The sequence below is a fragment of the Pipistrellus hanaki genome (assembly GCF_964339955.1).
Source record: "Pipistrellus hanaki genome assembly, chromosome: 3".
Classification (NCBI taxonomy): Eukaryota; Metazoa; Chordata; class Mammalia; order Chiroptera; family Vespertilionidae; genus Pipistrellus; species Pipistrellus hanaki.
The window spans coordinates 172,178,248-172,196,959 of NC_140505.1; the positions used below are offsets into that span (position 1 = coordinate 172,178,248).

The 18,712-nt window shown below is 38.9% G+C and overlaps 2 protein-coding genes across 6 annotated transcripts in view; both read right to left on the minus strand.

The window, feature by feature from the left end:
• The window catches only part of LOC311619864 (uncharacterized protein C3orf20-like), a 44,146-nt gene extending 30,917 nt beyond the window's left edge, over positions 1 to 13,229 (minus strand). Inside the window, exons 1-4 of the mRNA XM_084878487.1 lie at positions 13,086 to 13,229; positions 8,024 to 8,144; positions 5,524 to 5,664; positions 3,681 to 3,782 (exon numbers count right to left, since the gene is read on the minus strand). Coding sequence (XP_084734613.1) covers positions 3,681 to 3,782; positions 5,524 to 5,664; positions 8,024 to 8,144; positions 13,086 to 13,177 — 456 coding nt within the window. The 5' untranslated portion in view covers positions 13,178 to 13,229. The remainder of the gene's footprint in view (positions 1 to 3,680; positions 3,783 to 5,523; positions 5,665 to 8,023; positions 8,145 to 13,085) is intronic.
• Positions 13,230 to 14,026: 797 nt separating this feature from the next.
• Positions 14,027 to 18,712, minus strand: part of LOC311619867 (uncharacterized protein) — a 34,351-nt gene continuing 29,665 nt past the window's right edge. For all 5 annotated transcript variants that reach the window (XM_084878493.1, XM_084878492.1, XM_084878494.1 and 2 more), the window contains one exon: positions 14,027 to 14,382. In XM_084878493.1, the coding sequence (XP_084734619.1) occupies positions 14,154 to 14,382 (229 nt within the window). In that variant the 3' untranslated portion in view covers positions 14,027 to 14,153. The remainder of the gene's footprint in view (positions 14,383 to 18,712) is intronic.

Genomic DNA, 18,712 nt, shown 5'->3' on the forward strand with positions numbered 1-18,712 from the left:
GAATGGAAGATGCAATACGCGTTGGCGGAGGATCCCGGCGCGCAGAGGGCGGTGCTTTCTTCAACCCCAAGAGAGACGAGTGCCCAATCTCTCTGAAATCCAGTTTCTGGGAGAGAGGCTAGACTGTCTGCCATCGGGTCAGAAAATGGGGCTGGCTTGCTTGCAGAGCTGAGATTGTTTACTGTGCTGTGGTGCGAGACGCGGGGAGACGCGGGGACACCATTCAAGAGGTGTCCGGGTCACCATTGCTGTTGGCCATGCCCCAGCCTAGTGACGCCCTGAGACTTCACCCTGAGACTCTGCCCCTTACAACACATCCAAGCTCCAAGCAGCAGACTTTGCATATGAATGGCCCTCTCTGTTGCAGTTTAGCAAAATTGCAACCTGGGGCAAACAGATCCAAGGAGGACAGGACTATAGTTCACGCTGTAGCTTCTGTGACAGTACTGGCCTCAGACAGTAGCTGAACTGCACCTCATTGAGACCCAGAAACCAGAATTCTAGTGCTCAGTTTCAATCCCTTACACCAGCGTTTTTCAACCGCTGTTCCTCGGCACACTAGTGTGCCGCGAGATGTTGCCTGGTGTGCCGTAGGTGCAGACAAGACAAGAATTTTATAATTTTTCACTATTTTGTTTACTTAATATTTCATAATAAAGTAATTATAAAATACTTTCTTTGTGTTTACTTGATTCCTATTCAAGAGAATTACTTTATATATAGTCAATATAGGCACAGAGTTAAATTTTTTAACATTTTCTAATGGTGGTGTGCCTCGTGATTTTCTTCATGAAACAAGTGTGCCTTTGCCCAAAAAAGGTTGAAAAACACTGCCTTACACCCATAAGTGACACATTAGGGAGACCTTCTCAGTGAGCACCAAAGCCCCACTGAAACAAGGTGTTTCTCCAGCGCAGCAGTTCTTCCTTTATAGACACAGCAGATCCTCACAAACAATTGGCCTGGAGGTCAATTCCTCCAGTATACCAACAGCAATCAAGGCTTAATTACACCAAGACTGTGCACTAAGCCCACAAAGGGATATAGCAAAAGCGACCACCTCAGGTGATTGGGGAAGCTGAGCTACTGACCCCTATAGGTCAACAACCACATAAAGCCACTCTATCAACACAGGGAGATGGCCAAAATGAGGAAACACAGAAGCATGACACGAATGGGAGAGATGGAGTAGAATAAACTAATGGATGACACACAGTTCAGAATCACATTTATAAGATTACTCAAGAATCTTCTAAAAACCTTTGAGAAACTTGATGAGACCTTCAAGAAGCTTGGTGAGACCTTCAAGGACCTTAAAGAGAATACCAAAAAAATGGAAAAGGACCAGTCAGAAATTAAGCATACAATCTCTGAAATAAAGAATATACAGAAACTCAAGTATAGATCAACGTACCCCAAGAATCAAACCAAAGATCTGGAATATAAGGAAGAAAAAAATCACCCAACCAGAGAGGCAGAAAGAAAGAAGAATCCAAAAGTGTGAGGACAGTGTAAGGAGCCTCTGGGACAGCTTAAAGTGTACCAACATCAGGATTTTTGGAGTGCCAGAGGAGAGCGAGAGGATGTTGAAGGCTTAATGGAAGAAATAATGACAGAAAACTTTCCCTACCTGGTAAAAGAAATAGACCAAGAAACATCATAATTAAAATGCCAAGGGCAAAAGACAAAGAGAGAATCTTACAAGCAGCAAGAGAAAAATAGTTAGTTACCTACAAGGGAGTACCCATACGACTGTCAGCTGATGTCTCAACAGAAACTATGCAGGCCAGAAGGGAGTGGCAAGAAATATTCAAAATGATGAACAACAAGAACCTACAACCAAGATTACTCTACCCAGCAAAGCTATCATTCAGAATTGAAGGTCAGATAAATAGCTTCACAGACAAGAAAAAATTAAAGGAGTTCATCAACACCAAACCAGAATTACACGAAATTCTGAAGAGTATTCTTTAAGGAGAGGAAGAAGAAGAAAAAACTAAAGGTAAAAATTATGAACAACAAAAAGACATAAAATTCATACCTACCAACAAGCGAACCTAAAAATCAAGTGAATAAAAAATCTGAAGAACAAAATGGACTAGTGAATATAATGGAATCAGGGACATAGAAAGGTATTGGACTAACAATTCTCAGGGGGTGAGGGAAGAGATTGGACAAGAATCTTACACCTAGGGATGAAGACAGGGGCGGGAGGTAAGGGCATGGGGTGGAGTTGGGGATCAGGGGGAGGGGAGATATGGGGGATGAGGGGGGAAAGAGGAACACCTGTAATAATCTGAACAATAAAGATTTATTATAAATAAATAAATGAAAGGAAAAAAAAAATCTTACACCTATGGATAAGGACAGTGGCCGGGGGTAAAGGCATGGGGTGGGGTAGGAACCAGGTTGAGGGGAGCTGGGGGGTGGGGGGAAAGGAATATCTGTAATAATCTGAACAATAAAGATTTATTTTTTTTTAAATCTGGTTTCTCTATGATATTGTACATTTGTGTGCTGCTTTTTTTTAAATTCACAATATTAAATTGTTTAATTTTTATAAAAAGAAAAAGTTAAATACACACCTCACCCCCATTAGGATGACTACTATTAAAAAAAATACACAAAATAACAAATGTTAGTGAGGATATAGAGAAAGTGGAACCCTTGTATACTGATTGTAGGACTATAACTATGGTGCAGCTGATATGAAAAATAGTATGGTGGGTCTTCAAATACTTAGAAATAGAATTTCCATACGATCCATTAATTATACTCTGGGAATATATCCAAAAGAATTAAAAGTGACGTCTCAAAGAGATATTTGTACACCCATGTTCATAGCATCATTATTCACAATAGCTAAAATATGGAAGCAATCCAAGTATCCATCAATAAATAAATAGATAAATAAAATATGGTGCTAAAATATAATGAGACTAGAGGGCCTATACACAAAATTTATGCAAGGGCTCAGCCCTTGCAACCCTTGCAGCCCCAGCTGCCTTGACCAGCCCTCGCAGTCCTGGCTTCATCCTGAAGGTAATCCAAATGGTTGTTTGGCTGTTTGGTCTAATTAGCATATTAGCTCTTTATTATATAGGATATTATTCACCCTTAAAATGGAAGGAAATTCTGACACAAGAGACAATATGGATGGCCTTTGAGGACATTATGCTAAATGAAATTAGTCAGTTACAAAAGGACGAACACTATATGATTTTACTTAAATAAGGTACCTAGAATAGTCAAATTCATAGAGACAGGCACTAGAACGGCAGTTGCCAAAGGGTGGGGTGGCAGGCGAATGGAAAACTGTTGTTAAATAGGCACAGAGTTTTCATTTTGCAAAATGAAAAAGCCTGTAGATAGATGGTGGTGATGATTATATAACAATGTTGAATGTACATATGCCATGAAACTGTACAATTAAAAATGGTAAAGGTGTTTTTAAGAAAGATAAATACAAAGAATCAAAAATCAGCATATGTTCCTTTCAATTATTATGTAAATAGACCTATCTGTGTTCAATAGCTTGATTCTTTGGTCCTTTTTCTAAAACAAATCCAGCCTATATTGAAAGAAAACAAAGAATAAAATGAAATCTTAAATCAAATATCAAAATAGTGACTAACTCACACTTTCCTGCAATATCAAAATAGTGACTAATTCACACTTACATATCTGACCCGAGTTATGCATTTCAGTAGCTTGCACTTCATTTTGTAGGCCTTTAATAGCTCCTTGGCTTCTTTGGAGATGGGATTGACATCAGGGAATGGCTGAGAGAGATTGTAAACTCAGATGACATGGCTCACAAAAACCCAGAGGGACATGATAGCATGATATTAAAGGCATTATTTATAGCAAAACTATATAATTCCAGTATTTGTGAAGTAACCATGGTAATTCTAAAGCAAGCATGTCAAACTTGCAGCCTAAAGGCTGAATGCCTCATTTATTTGGCCCATGTTAGCCTTTAAGTTTGACATGCTTATTCTAAAGAGCAACAGAGTTTTGATGCCAGTCCCTAAAAATAAAGCTCTTTTACATGTATTCATACACATTATGTAATAATATGTGCCATTCACATAAATGCAATCAAAATTTTAAAAGTTTAATCAAAGCCCTAGCTGGTTTGGCTCAGTGGATATTAGTAGAGCATTGGCCTGCGGACCAAAGGGTCCTGGGTTCAATTCCAGTCCAGGGCATATACCTTGGTTGCAGGCTCCTCCTCAGTCTGAGCCCTAACAGGGCTCATTCAGGAGGCAACCAACCCATGTGTTTCTCTCACATCGATATTTGTGTCTTTTTCTCTCCCACTCTCCCTAAAATCCAATTGGAAAATATACTCAGGTGAGGATTAACAACAAAAATAAAAAATAAATAAAACCTTTTTTATAAACATTTATTTTTTATTTTTTATTTTATTTATTTTTTAGAGAGAGGAAGAGAGAGGGACAGAGAGTCAGAAACATCGATGAGAGAGAGTCATCGATCAGCTGCCTCTTGCACACCCCCTACTTGGGATGGGCCTGCAACCAAGGTACAAGTCCTTGACCGGAATCGATCAAGGTACAAGCCCTTGACCGGAATCGACTTTTCAGTTCCCAGGCTGACGCTCTATCCATTGAGCCAAACTGGTTTCGGCTAAATAAAACATTTTTTAAATGTTTGATCATAGCTCACTACTTAACTATATGAAATTAGAGATACTAATGTTTTAATGTCTTACCTCTTGGCAAACAAAAGTTTTAGACTAAAATTTCTCAACAGAAATTAAGTGCAACTGTAAAATGATTATTTAGAGAAAATATTCTGAGCCATAGTTTTAGCAATGCTCTAACATTGCCAAGTGTTTTTGGAATATTAGTTATGCTTAAAAAAAACACTTAAATTTATATATTGATAGTTTCTTTTTTTAAAAATATATTTTATTGATTTTTTACAGAGAGGAAGAGAGAGGGATAGAAAGTTAGAAACATCGATGAGAGAGAATCATCGATCAGTTGCCTCTTGCACACCCCCTACTGGGGATGTGCCCGCAACTAAGGTACATGCCCTTGACCGGAATCGAACCCAGGACCTTTCAGTCCGCAGGCTGACGCTCTATCCACTGAGCCAAATCGGTTTTGGCTCTATATAGTTTCTTTTAGTTAAAAAAACAACAATATATAAGCCCAATACTGTTTTTAAGAAGTCATATATTACTAATGTATAAATGCAAACAATTCAACCACTTATGACACAGGAAATTAATTCTCCAAAGCTTAGGAATCATGGCCTTAGAAAAAACTAGGTCTTTATTTTTCTCCCAACTCTACCTTTATCATCTAACCTCTCTTCATCCCAAACTTTCAGTTATTTCAAGTAATGTCCATAAACAACTAAAATAGCATTCATATTGTTGAAATCACCAGGAAACACTGAAAATTAAGAATCTAAAATCAGTGAACATTGTTCCTGCTCTGATTTGTGCTAAGGTGCTGCCATGTACATGACTGAAGAAATTTCTGGACCTACTGTTTCAGGGGAGTGTGGAGTACCCTTAGAAGACTTGCATTTTATAGGTGCCAGAGACAGCTTTAGACTTTCAGGATGCCATTTGTAGAACAAGGAGATGGCAAAGCGCCCAGAAATCTTCACAGTGATGAATGCATTCACCTGGGAACACCAGGAAGAATTGTCATTTCCTACATAGAATTCTCATACTCATAATTCAGGTGGAAATCATAGACATTTACATGATGCCTAGAAGGAAATCTGAGATCAACATTCACAGACAGCTTTAGTCTAATTCCATTTAGTCAGGAATGGGTTTTAAGTTTTATGTTACAAGTCTGTTTGCCATGACATCTACAGATTTGTACAGCACATTTAAGGGCTTGTGTAGATAAAGCATTCTCATTAGGTCAGTTGCTCTAAGCAGGCAAAGACTTTTGTTTGGTTACAAGTTACACTTCCTTGCTTCCTGAATGTTGCCAGCTGAGATAATATAAACTAAATAACCTACCCCATGAGCTACCCTGATTTTTCTAGACAAAGGGTGAGGAAACCCTGAGGGTCAGGAAACTTGCACATGCAGCCTTGCTTCTTAGTTTCTTTACTTGTTCTTTACTTCTCTAGCCCTCCAGAACTAAGTAGTACTTTTTAAAAAATAGCCACCCGAATAGTGTACGTAGGATATATGGCCACCATGAATGATTCTGTAAATTATACAGATTAGAGGCCTGGAGCTACTTCCCTAGACAAGAACCTGTCTGGTAAAAATGTAATGTGAGCCATACATGTGAGCCACATAAATAACTTAAAATTTTGTATTTGTCACATTAAAAAGAGTAAAAAACAGGTGAAATTAATTTTAACATTTTATAACTAAAAAGATCTAGATATTAACATATCCACATGTAACCATTATAAAAAAGCATTAATATGATATTTTACATTCTCACTTTTTGTACTAAGTCTTTAAAATCTAGTGTGTATTTTACACTTACAGTGTATTTCAAAGGTTCCATGGCCACAGGTGGCTAGTGGCTTCCATAGCACAGCTCTATATACATGGTGCCCTTAGGGTTTGATGGTTCAGTGTACTATGTAAAGCGACCCTGCCCAGCCCATGTGATTCAGTGGTTGAGCATACACCCATGCACAAAGAGGTCACTGGTTCAATTCCCAGTCAGGCCACATGTCTGAGTTGCAGACTCAATCCCCAGTGATGGGTGTGTAGGAGGCAACCAATCGATGTTCTCTCTCATCGATATTTCCCTCTCTCTCTCTCCTCTTTCTCTCTTTCTCTCTTTCTCTTTCTCTCTCAAAAAACAAATAAATCAAAAAAAGCATTAAAAAAAATAAAGTTTCCAGCCAACTTGGCTCAGTGGTTGAACATTTACCTATGAACCAGGAAATCACTGGTTCAATTCCTGTTCAGTTGTGGGATCAATCCTCAGTGTGGGGAGTGTAGGAGAAAGCCGATCAATGATTCTCTCTTATCATTGATGTCTCTCTCTCCCCCTCGCCCTTTTTCTCTGAAATCAATACAAATATAATTATAAAGAAACAAACTGCCCTGGCTGGTTTGGCCCAGTGAATAAAGCATTGGCCTGCAGACTGAAGAGTCCCAGGTTCAATTCTGGTCAAGGGCACATGCCTGGGCTGCAGGCTGGAACCCCAGTGCAGGGTGTGCAGGAAGCGGCCAGTCAATGATTATCTATCATCATTGATGTTTCTATCTCTCTCCCCCCATTTCCTCTCTGAAATGAATTATACATACATATATATATATAAAAAAGGAACAAAGTGACTCTATATACAAAATGCAACACACACACACACACACACACACACACACACACAGTAACTTTATATGAATTGAGAATGTCTAGCACAGAGGTTACATACTGGCAGCTCAGAATTAATTGACAACTTTTATTAAGCTATTTCACTAAAAAATCTGAATTTATGTCTTTTTTTAAACCATAAAAGATAGCAAGCCCAAGCCCATATTCCCATGTGGTAACAGCCTCTAGCCCTGAGTAGAGGCTGCCTCTTCAGGGAGTACAGATATCCCAGTACACTGCAGTTCCACCTGGCAGGCTCACTACTAATTATCTGAATGTTTGATCCTTGATCCTACAGAGACATACATTGAACTGTCAACAGAGGTCATTTCTGCACAGTGAGACTGAGAGGAAGACTTTCACTTTGAACATAGTATACTTTCCTATTTTAAAAATATTTTATAGTAGGCACAATATTTTATAATAATAATTTTTAAACTACTGTTTAAATAATTGCTGTTTAGCAAAGATAAATTCAACAAGAAAGGACCAAGTAAAGTGCCAAGTGAAGTAAAGAACTGAAATAAAGATTTATCAGATTAGTTGGCTAGTGGAGTCATCCAAACTGAATAATTCAGTTCTCTCAACCCTCCTTCTTCAATAGTATATTTCAGACCCTCAAAGAAAATTATGGTTAGAGCATAATAAATGACCAGAAAAAATGATAAATTGTAAAATGTTACCAAAATTTCAATAGGATCATCAAGTTTTCCCTTTGTAGGCCATGCCCATTCTCTTACAATGTGTCCATTTCTGCTTATCACCAGGCCTCCATCCTCATTAAACATCATTGATATTATTTGGCTGCAAAAAGAGAGAGAGAGAGAGAAAGAGAGAGAGAGATTTTTTTTTTTACAGAGAGGAAGGGAGAGGGATAGAGATGAGAGAGAATCATCGATCCGCTGCCTCTTGCACACCCCCTACTGGGGACATGCCCGCAACCAAAGTACATGCCCTTGTCCGGAATCGAACCCAGGACCCCCAGTCCACAGGCTGACTCTCTATCCACTGAGCCAAACCAGTTTCGGCTAGCAAAGCATTCTAACTCTACTTTCAGCAAACAAATATTCTAACTGCTGTAACCCCTTTGATTAAATGTTTATGGCTGGCCCTCTTAAAATACTGTTTGTTCCAGCCTCTCCATCTACCCATTTTCAACAGCCTGACATAAATATTCCTAAAAGTCTTGTTCACTCATTATTCAATTATTCAAGTACTTATTAAGCACTCACTGTATACCTGGCATGTTACCATGTTGGGGATAGAGTAGTAAACAAGACAGATGTGGTCTCTCCTATAAAGGAGCTCACATTCTAGTTGCACACACCCAGTAAAGGGAAATTTAATTTTAGATTAAGATTAGTACTGAGAATAAATAAATAAAGTCATCACTCGAGTAATAAAAAGGAAAGGATGGGGACTCAGAGTGTTGTCACAGGGGCCACTTGCTTCTTCGGAGGACAGAACTAAGACTTTCCTTCCTAACTGCAGGGTCTCCATACACCTCAGTGTCCACACTTTGTTGCTACTATTTGTACTGTCTCTGGTAGAATCTCCTTATCTTGCTTCTGGGAGTGCATTATAGGTGAGCATGAAATGTAAAGTATTTATTTAAATAAAAAGAAAGCCTCTAAATTTCTCATTGAATTACCTCCTTGCAGCTTTAGAGTTTGTGACATTTCTTGACCTTGCTAGTTATTTCATTAGATCTGTGCAAGATCTAATCATCTGGCTAAGTGCTTTAAGCAGACACAACTATATCACTATTACTGTCGGTCATACTAAAACTGTTTCTTCCCTCAAGTACATGACCTATAAGGATATGAACTAATGGTGAGAAATTGTTTTTGTACATTGTACATCCTTAGTATTTTTACATGTATCAGATAGGGGTGCTCCCTATTTTCCTTTGTACAGACAGCTGAAATAAAGCCCTGTGTCAATCTGCTATTTCAAAATTAAAAATAAAATAAAAAGGTGGTCAGAAAAGGTTTTTATTGGAAAAACAGTCTGCAAGTTTCTCAAAAAGTAAAAAATAAAATAAAATAGAGTTATTATATGACTCAGCAATTCCACTCTTAGGTATTTACCAAAAAGAAGTGAAAACATATGTCCATATAAAACCTATATATTAATGTTCACAACATTATTCATAGAAACCAAGTGGAAACAACACAAAAGTTCATCAACGGATGAATGGAGAAACAAAAGGTGGTATAGCCACACAATGGAATATTATTTGGTCATAAAAAAGAACAAAGTGCTAATACATACTACAACATGGACCATGAAAGCTTTATGCTAAGTGGAAAAAAAAAAACTAGTCACAAAAGACCACATATTATATTATTTCATTTATAGGAAATATCTGGAACAGACAAACCTATAGGCAGAAGGTAAATTAATAGTTGTCTAGGGTTATGGGTGAGGGTTTGCAATAATGAGTGACTGTTAATTGGTTCACAAAGTGTGGGATTCTGTAGAATATTAGAGGAGCAGAAATCACAAAAGCTATACAAATACAGACTTCATAGTGTCTGAGCTTTATGAGCAGAAGATAAAAGGGAGAGAATTAAGATAAAAAGGAGTGATCAATCAGGTTGCAGGATATAGAAAAAAATTAGAGGATGACATAGACTTCCAGGTGAGAGTATAAGAATATCTAGACCAAAACCAGGAGAGAGAAGAGAATCAAGCCTTTTCATTGAAACTTTTGAGAGAAGGGATTGGTGGTTAACAGATTAATTCTAGTGTGATCCATCTTATGTGTTTATACTCCTCAAATTCTACTATAATCGAACAAAATAGAATTGAGGATGGAGAGAGGCAGATACGGGTGTGTGTGTGTGTGTGTAATAATCTAGATTCAGGTGTTGCTCATGTGATCAAATGCAAAATTTTTAAAAAAAATAAATAAATAGTGACTGCAATAGTTTGCAGCTTCTCCCGAGAAGAGTAAGAGTCTTTTCTCCATCTCCTGAATCTAGGTTTGGCCATGTGACTTGCTTGATCAGTGAATAATTAGCAAATATATCGCTCGAGGGACTGGAAAAGTGTTTATGAACTAGGATTCATCTTCACTATTGTTGCTTTTGGAACTCAGCCACCATGTGAAGAAGCCTGAGCAAGCCTGCCAGATACTGGATACATATGCTCCAGTTGCCCTGTTACTCTAGCCAAGTGACAGATATGTCTAACCCCAAAGCCCATATTCATAATCATACTATCACCATCATCACCACCACCACCATCATCATTATAGCATCTACTCTTATTATTATTATTCATGTAGTATATACTCTCTCTCAACATGTTAAGGGTTGAAAAGAGGAAAGAGCACATAGCAATTAGAGTATGAAAACTAACCAATGTTTTTCTCTATAATGGGGCCTTGGTAAAGGTATACATCTTCTTTGAACCTCAGTTTCTTCAAGCGAGAATTAGACCTAACCATAGGATTCCTGGGAAAAAATAAAAACATGGAAAAGTTGCCCTAGCTGGTTTGGCTCAGTGGATAGAATGTCGGCCTGTGAACTGAAAGGTCTCAGGTTTGATTCTGGTCAAGGGCACATGACTGGGTTGTGGCCTCGATCCCCAGTGGGAGACTTGCAGGAGGCAGCCAATCCATGAATCACTTTCATCGTGGATGTTTCTCTCTCTCTCTCTCTCCCTTTTCCTTCCTCTCTAAAATCAATAAAAATAGATATTTTTTAAAAACACATATGGAAAAGTTATCTCTTTTTTTAAAAATTGATTTCAGATAGGAAGATAGTGCCAGGAGAGAGATAGAAACATCAATGATGAGAGAGAATCATTGTTTGGCTGCCTCCTGCACACCTCCCCCACCACCTAACCCTCACTGGAGATCAAGCCCGCAACCCGGGCATGGGCCCTGACCAGCCAGTGACATCCTGGCTCATAGGTCAATGCTCAACCACTGAGCCATGATGACCAGGCAAAAAGTTATCTCTTGACTTTTTTTTTTTTTTAAGTGCTTTCTTGACTTAAAGTGATATATTTGCAATTAATAAAGGGGATATGTTTTAAGCAAGCTCACCAGAAAAGTTTCCAAAGAATCTAACTTTAACAATCCCTTAAAAATCAAGTAAAATATATTTGTTCTTCATAAAAGAAATTGTTACTTTTCCACCTTGTCACAGAATATAATAGTGCCATAAAAACTACATAGTGTTTCCGACGCTTTCAAAACTGTTCAACTTCTAGGGTTGGGAGAGGAAAGTATGTACTTTTCCAGTCTTTGAAATGCTTCCAGACTCTGTCATCCTCTTTTCATCTCCACATCAAAGTTGGGAAAAGCTCTTCTCCTCCAAGGACAGGTATATACATGCCACTCACTGAGGCACTTTGCTGCCCCATTAATCTGCCTCTTTTTCTATTTGCATTTTGAGAATCAAGCATCCGTCTTTTATTTCTCTTAGCTTTTTGCTGACTTGCACTCTCTCAGCTGGCAAGCTGATGACACATTTTGACAGGTGGTTTGGCTCATAAAAACAGCCAACAAAAGGAATCAGGGAGAGGGGCTTCACCAGAAGCATGATCAGCGAACATAGTGCTGAACATGGTGGAAACACACAAACACATATTTATTAACTGGTTAAGAAAAAAGAAGGGAGTTCCTTGCTTTCTGGATGATCTAAATCCCAACTCCCAGGATCTTGTAATCAAGAGAAGTCAAAACATAGGGTATGGGAAAATATGTGTTTGAGATTCATTCAAAAAATTCAAATTCAGCAAATAGGTGAATTTGAAAAATTTTAAATTTCCAAGTATTTACACAGTTTATGTACACAATTTTTTTTAATGGGAATGTTATGTAACTCAAACCACCAAGATATTCTGCTACCCTCACTGAGGCCTCTGGTGAACAGTGTATAAAAGTCAAGGAAAAGAGAAAATTCCCCAGTTGGCTCAAATAAAAAGATAAGCATGGAACAGACTGTGGAATTTCAGAGGGAAGTGGGGGAGGGTGGGTGGGAAGAAATCAACCAAAAATCATATATATATATATATATATATATATATATATATATATATATACACACACATAACCCATGACACAGACAATAGGGTGGTGAAGGGTGGCGGGGTTGGGGGGACTAGAAGAGGCCAATGGAGGGAGTGGGAGGAGAGACATATGCAATACTTTCAACAATAAAGATTTTTTTAAAAAATAAAAAAGCCAAAATAAACTCACAGACACAAGACAAAGTAGAGAACAATAGTCAGAGAAGGCAGGGTTTCAAAACTAAAGGAAACCATGAGATCATACCCCTAAGAAATTTGCAGAAATTTTTAGGACATACAACGTTTAATGGGGTATGAAATGGGAGTCCTGTCAGTGTATCTAGTTCTTAAGGGTTCAAGCATGTTCAGCTGACACCTAGCTCACCCATTATCAGCCTCCCTGTTTTAGCTACCAACTTGTGCATTCTTGGGGGTCTTGCCTTCATATAGATCCCTCTGTTCTTGAAAGCCATAGCATCTCTTCATGGATGGCACAATTGGATTCTTTGACACCCAACGTCTTTTGTCTTGTTCTGATTTGCAAGTTCATACATGGAATAGTCATGAACACATGTGTATGTTTCATTTTCCTTACCAGTTTCCCCAATTAGATTGACCAGTTAAAAGATTGCTTCCCTAACCTCTTCTCTGTCAGGATTTAGCTCTTTCTTTATCCCTTAGCTTACCCGCAAGTTCTAGTTTGTCTGGAATCTCACATACCCCTTAGGAAAAGAAATGCTACCGCATCCAAAAGGTGTAAAGGTCCCAAGGATAACTTGATCTGGCAAGTCACTGAATATGTTGGTGTACATGCCACCCCAAGGGAGGGCAGAATAGCTTTGACATACAGCTACCCGGCCAGATGGATAGATAAAATCAAGGTTAAGGAACTGATATTGATAAAACACACAATAATGATAATAATAATTAATGCCATTAATTCTTAGTCGATTTAATTATTTCAATTAGCCATTTACAGATAACACAATAGAAGTCCAGAGAGAGTGACTCAATCCCCCCTAGTCACTGAGCATGATAGTACCAGGCTAGCACACAAGTTCCTTGACTACCAGTTGCATGTTCCTACTATATACTCATTTTAGACCTGAATTCTTTGAAATCAATTATGTGAACAACAACAGGTAAGTCTGGTCAGACTGGTCCAGTCTAATGGCAAAGTTGCTGGAAACCAAAGTTGCCCTTTGGTAACCAGCATTGCAGGGTGTGGTCATTCCAGCACACAGCAGGAGGACAAAAATCTCCCGACCAATGTCTTTGGATAGACAGGAGCAAAAGAAGGCTAAGGGATAATTGCAGATATGTGAACAATTTCAAAAAACCTAGCTGTACCAACCTCTACAAAACTAAGATGGACTCTTGAGGTCTCTTTCATTTTGGATTTGTAAGAATTTATTACAATGCCCTCTTCTCTTTAAATTAGATTTTCTAGATGCTAAATCCTTAGGTGGTCCTCTCTACTAATCAGGAAAATGCAAGGAAAACTCATTTTCTCAGAACCACATGAGCACTCAGATGCTTACCAAAAAGACTGGTTATAACCAGAGGGTTTTTTTTGTTTTGTTTTTTTAAATAGAAGTAAGGTTTGTAAACTGGAGAATTTATCTCAACCTGCTCTCCCAGCAAGAGGGAATGCAGACTGAATAAGCACAAGACATCAGATGTCCTTTCTGGAATTTTCTGATGAAACAGAAACACTCTACCTGTCAGCTTCTGCTACCATTCCTGGCCCCCTCCATCTTTCTTTCCCATTGGAATTTCACAAGGATATTAGATCATGGAGGAACCATCTATCAAGGCGTAATGGAACTTTTTCATCTCTGGGTCATCCTTTTGGACTGCTGGCATCTGAGGCCTCCCCTTCAGCAGCTCCAGCCAGAAATATTGAGAACCAAAGGGACTGTTGTCCACCACTGCCTCATCTTTAGGATCATTATAGTGGCGCAGAATAAGTTGTTTGTTGAATCCCTCTTCCTTCAGCTTAGCTTCTTCTGTTTTGCTATTCAAAAGAAAAGAATTCGAGACTTGGTTAATTGTTTGGTCTTATCAAGGACTGGAGGATGGCCAATGGCTGTTCTAATGGTATTTATTTATTTATTTATTTATTTATAAAATATATTTTATTGATTTTTTACAGAGAGGAAGGGAGAGGGATAGAGAGCTAGAAACATCAACAAGAGAGAAACATTGACCAGCTGCCTCTTGCACACCCCCTATTGGGGATGTGCCCGCAACCAATGTACATGCCCTTGACCGGAATCGAACCTGGGACCCTTCAGTCCCCATACCGACGCTCTATCCACTGAGCCAAACTGGTTTCAGCTGGTTTTTATTTTTTATTTTTAATATTCATTTGAGGATATGTTCATTAATGAGAGAGAGAGAGAGAAACATCACTCAGTTGCCTCTGCTCAGACCAGAGATGGGACCTGTAATCTAGATATGTGCCCTGACTGGAAATTGAACCCACAACCTTTTTGTGTTCAGGACAATGCTCCAACCAATGGAGTCACCCAGCCAGTGTTTAATGGGCTTCTTTTAAATCATAATATCTGGATTTTGAAATCCTTAGCTAAGCATTTATGGAGTGCCTGCCATTTTTAAAGAGTTATTGAGTACCCACTGTGTGTGAAGCACTATACCAGAGGCTGTAGGAACTGTAGGATCAGTAAGTAGCCTTTGTCCCCATAGGAGCAGTATGATGCAGCACAGGCTTTGGATAAGAACTGAGATGAATCCTGGCACTGCCTCTTGGGACCACAGAAAATAAGCCAAGTAATAAACTCAGAGCCTTGGTTTCTTCATCTCTAAAATATAGATAACAATACCTCACAGAATTGTAAGGAATCTCTGGTACATGCACGAACCCCAGTATTTAGCATGTACTCTATAAATACTAGTAGTTTTCATTACATTTTAATGGAGATTATACACATACATGTTTATTAATAATAAGGTGATAGCCGAGACCGGTTTGGCTCAATGGATAGAGCGTCGGCTTGGGAACCAAAGGGTCCTGGGTTCGATTCCGGTCAAGGGCATGTACCTTGGTTGAGGGCATATCCCCAGTAGGGGGTGTGCAAGAGGCAGCTGATCGATGACTCTCTCTCATCGATGTTTCTAGCTCTCTATCTCTCTCCCTTCCTCTCTGTACAAAATCAATAAAATGTATTAACAAAAAAAAAAAAAAAAAAAAAAAAAATAATAATAAGGTGATAAAGGGGAAGAATAGGTGAATATGAAACAACCTAGCTTCTAGGTTTTAGACATAGACCCTGAAATTAAGGTAGCCTCTTAGAACATTCATTTAACCATCCACAAATATTCACTAGGTGTCTTCCACAGGCAAAACTCATGAGAAAGATGCTATCTATTTCCCTTCTAAAGAGAGCGCCCAAGTTAGGCAGCTGCATGGGAAAGCCAGGCTTCAGTGTATGCATATCCACTCCAAACTCTCTACTCGAATCTCTCCACTTCACAATACTATTCCCCACATTTCTAGTGTCGGGTGCTACAGGAGCTGTGGGCACAGTATGAAATGGGGACCTGCCAGGGCTCTGTATCTGAGGGTCAGTCATGAAGCAGACCTTCTTAGTTCTTGCCCAGCTTCCCCCACACTTGTGTAAACAAGAAGCAGATAGCTGTTGGCAATATGCCAGTAGAAGCCTCCAGAGTCAGGCTGGCAAAGCAGAGGTCATACACTAATGAGACAGTCTTAGTTCTCTTGGAGACAGCACCACCTGCTTTATCCACATGGGCTTCTGGCTTGCTTTTACTCAGCAATCCCAGCAACCAAAAGTGGGCTGCTGGGCTTCTCTGTTATTAAGACAGATTGTGGGAGATCCAGGATCAAACTAGAGAATAATCAGAAGCTTCAGGAGTGTAACTAGGGGAAGGAGGAGCCACCTTCCCAGAGAAGAGTAAGCAGTTTGGACACTTCTAATAGCATCACAGAGTGGAACTCAAAACACACAAACAAGCCCAAGCTGGTTTTTCTTAGTGGATAGAGTGTTGGCCCTCGGACTGAAGGGTCCCTGGTTTGATTCAGGTCAAGGACACATACATCTGTTACAGCTCCATCCCTGACCCAATGGTGGGCATGAAAGAGGCAACCAATTGATGTGTCTCTCTCACATTAATGTTTGATGTTCTGTCTCTGTCTTACCACCTCCCTTCCACTCTCTCTAAAAATCAATGGAAAAATATGCTTTGGGTGAGGACTAACCAAAATAAAAAATTAAACAAAATAAATAAAAAACCCAAACACACAAACAAGCAAATCTCAGTAACAGCATAAAAGAATGTTTAAAGCTGCCCTCAGCAAGTCCTTTCAGATTTAGAGCAGATTCAAACAAGAATCCTTGATGTTTTTCATCTTAAGTTACACTTGAAAATTCCTGAAATTGAGCTGGCATATCTCAAGGAGGGTCTTGGAATATTTGAAAGATATGGTCTGTATGCTGCACTTAACAGGTGAGTATGAGATCTGGGATGTGGGAAGAGTTATGGTGAAAGAAAAGTTTTTAAAGATTTAAAAATAAGTAATTGAAAATAATACAGCTGATTAATAAAAGACGGGAAAGGTTTAACAACCACACCATTGTTGAACATTGGGAGTGGGCATCCTAGCAATCATCAAGAGTCATTGGTTCTTCCAAGATGCAGGTGGACACACTTCCCAATGACCCTTGCAAGTAAGGAACCAGAGCCAGGAGGGTGGCCAAGGATCAAATCTGCCACTGTGTATTTGGAAAATGGAAATGTTTAATGAACAACAGATTTTTCTCTTTCCCCCTGTCTCTTCTCTTGCTTTCCTCCTCCTGCTGCTCCTTCCTTTCTTTCTCATGTTCTCATGAAAACATACCCCACTGTCAAAAATGTGGTGAGTGGGCAAAATTACTGAACAATATGACAAAAGCAAAGCACTTATAGATTGCCATTCTTTTCCACACCAAAACACATGCATGCCTCTCTATTGATAAACATCAATGGTACAATATCAGTTTAACAACACAAAATTATAATCTACTGGAAACACGAGTCTAATTACTATTCTCCAACTCTAACCTTAACCATTCATTCAATGCCTAAACATGATTTTATTTTTCTGTGACTTTCCACAAATGAATTTTTTGGATTATTTTTAAAAGAAAGGTAAGAATGCCACTAAAGTGTAAATACTTATAATCATTGGGAGAAAAAAGGCACACTCCACCTCCTTACCAATAAGACCAAAAATTAAGATACAAAAGCTCCAGTGCAAAAAACCCCAACCAAAATATCTTGCATTCTATAAATGCCACATTAAATAAATAGTCAGAGTGGGCAGCTATAATTCAGGAAAGTTCCCCATTATCAGAGACATAGAAAGGGAGTGGACTGACAATTCTCGGAGGAAAGAGGTGTGGGGGGTGTGGGAAAAGACTGGACAAAAATCGTACACCTATGGATGAGGACAGTGGGGGGTGGGGTAAGAGAAGAGGGTGGGGTGGGAACTGGGTGGAGGGGAGCTATAGGGGGGAAAAAGAATAACAAGTGTAATAATCTGAACAATAATGATTTATTTAAAAAGAAAATAAACAAACAAAAAACAAACCAATGGGGAAGCTCAGCTGTTATGGCTCAGTGGTTGAATGTTGACCTATGAACCAGGAGGTCACGGTCCAATTCCCGGTCAGGGGACATGCCGAGGTTGCAGGCTTTATCCCTGCAGGGGGCATGCAAGAGGCAGCGAATTAATGATTCTCTCTCATCATTGATGTTTCTTTGTCTTTATCTCCCTTCCTTTCTGAAATCAATTAAAAAAATATATATTAAAAAATTTAAACCTTAAAAATGGGGGGGGGGGGGGATATTAAAACAAAGCATAGATAGCTATACAATAACAAAAGTTAAAACACTGACATCTTGCCAAAGCCGGTTTGGCTCAGTGGTAGAGCGTCGGTCTGCGGACTGAAAGGTCCCGGGTTCGATTCCGGTCAAGAGCATGTACATTGGTTGCGGGCACATCCCCAGTGGAGGGTGTGCAGGGGGCAGCTGGTCGATGTTTCTCTCTCATCGACGTTTCTAGCTCTCTATCTCTCTCCCTTCCTCTCTGTAAAAAAATCAATAAAATATATTTTAAAAACAAAACACTGACATCTTAATCATAAAATTAAAAGGAAATAAGTTGGAGAAATTAGTATTTATCACAAGTAACAAAAGATTAATATACTAAATACTTTAAAATCTTAAATGAACAGGTAAGAAAGACTCTAAAACCTTAGGGAGGAAAGGTACAGAGATTAAGAACGCCTGGTTATATGAAATGCTGAAAGAAATGTTTTTAA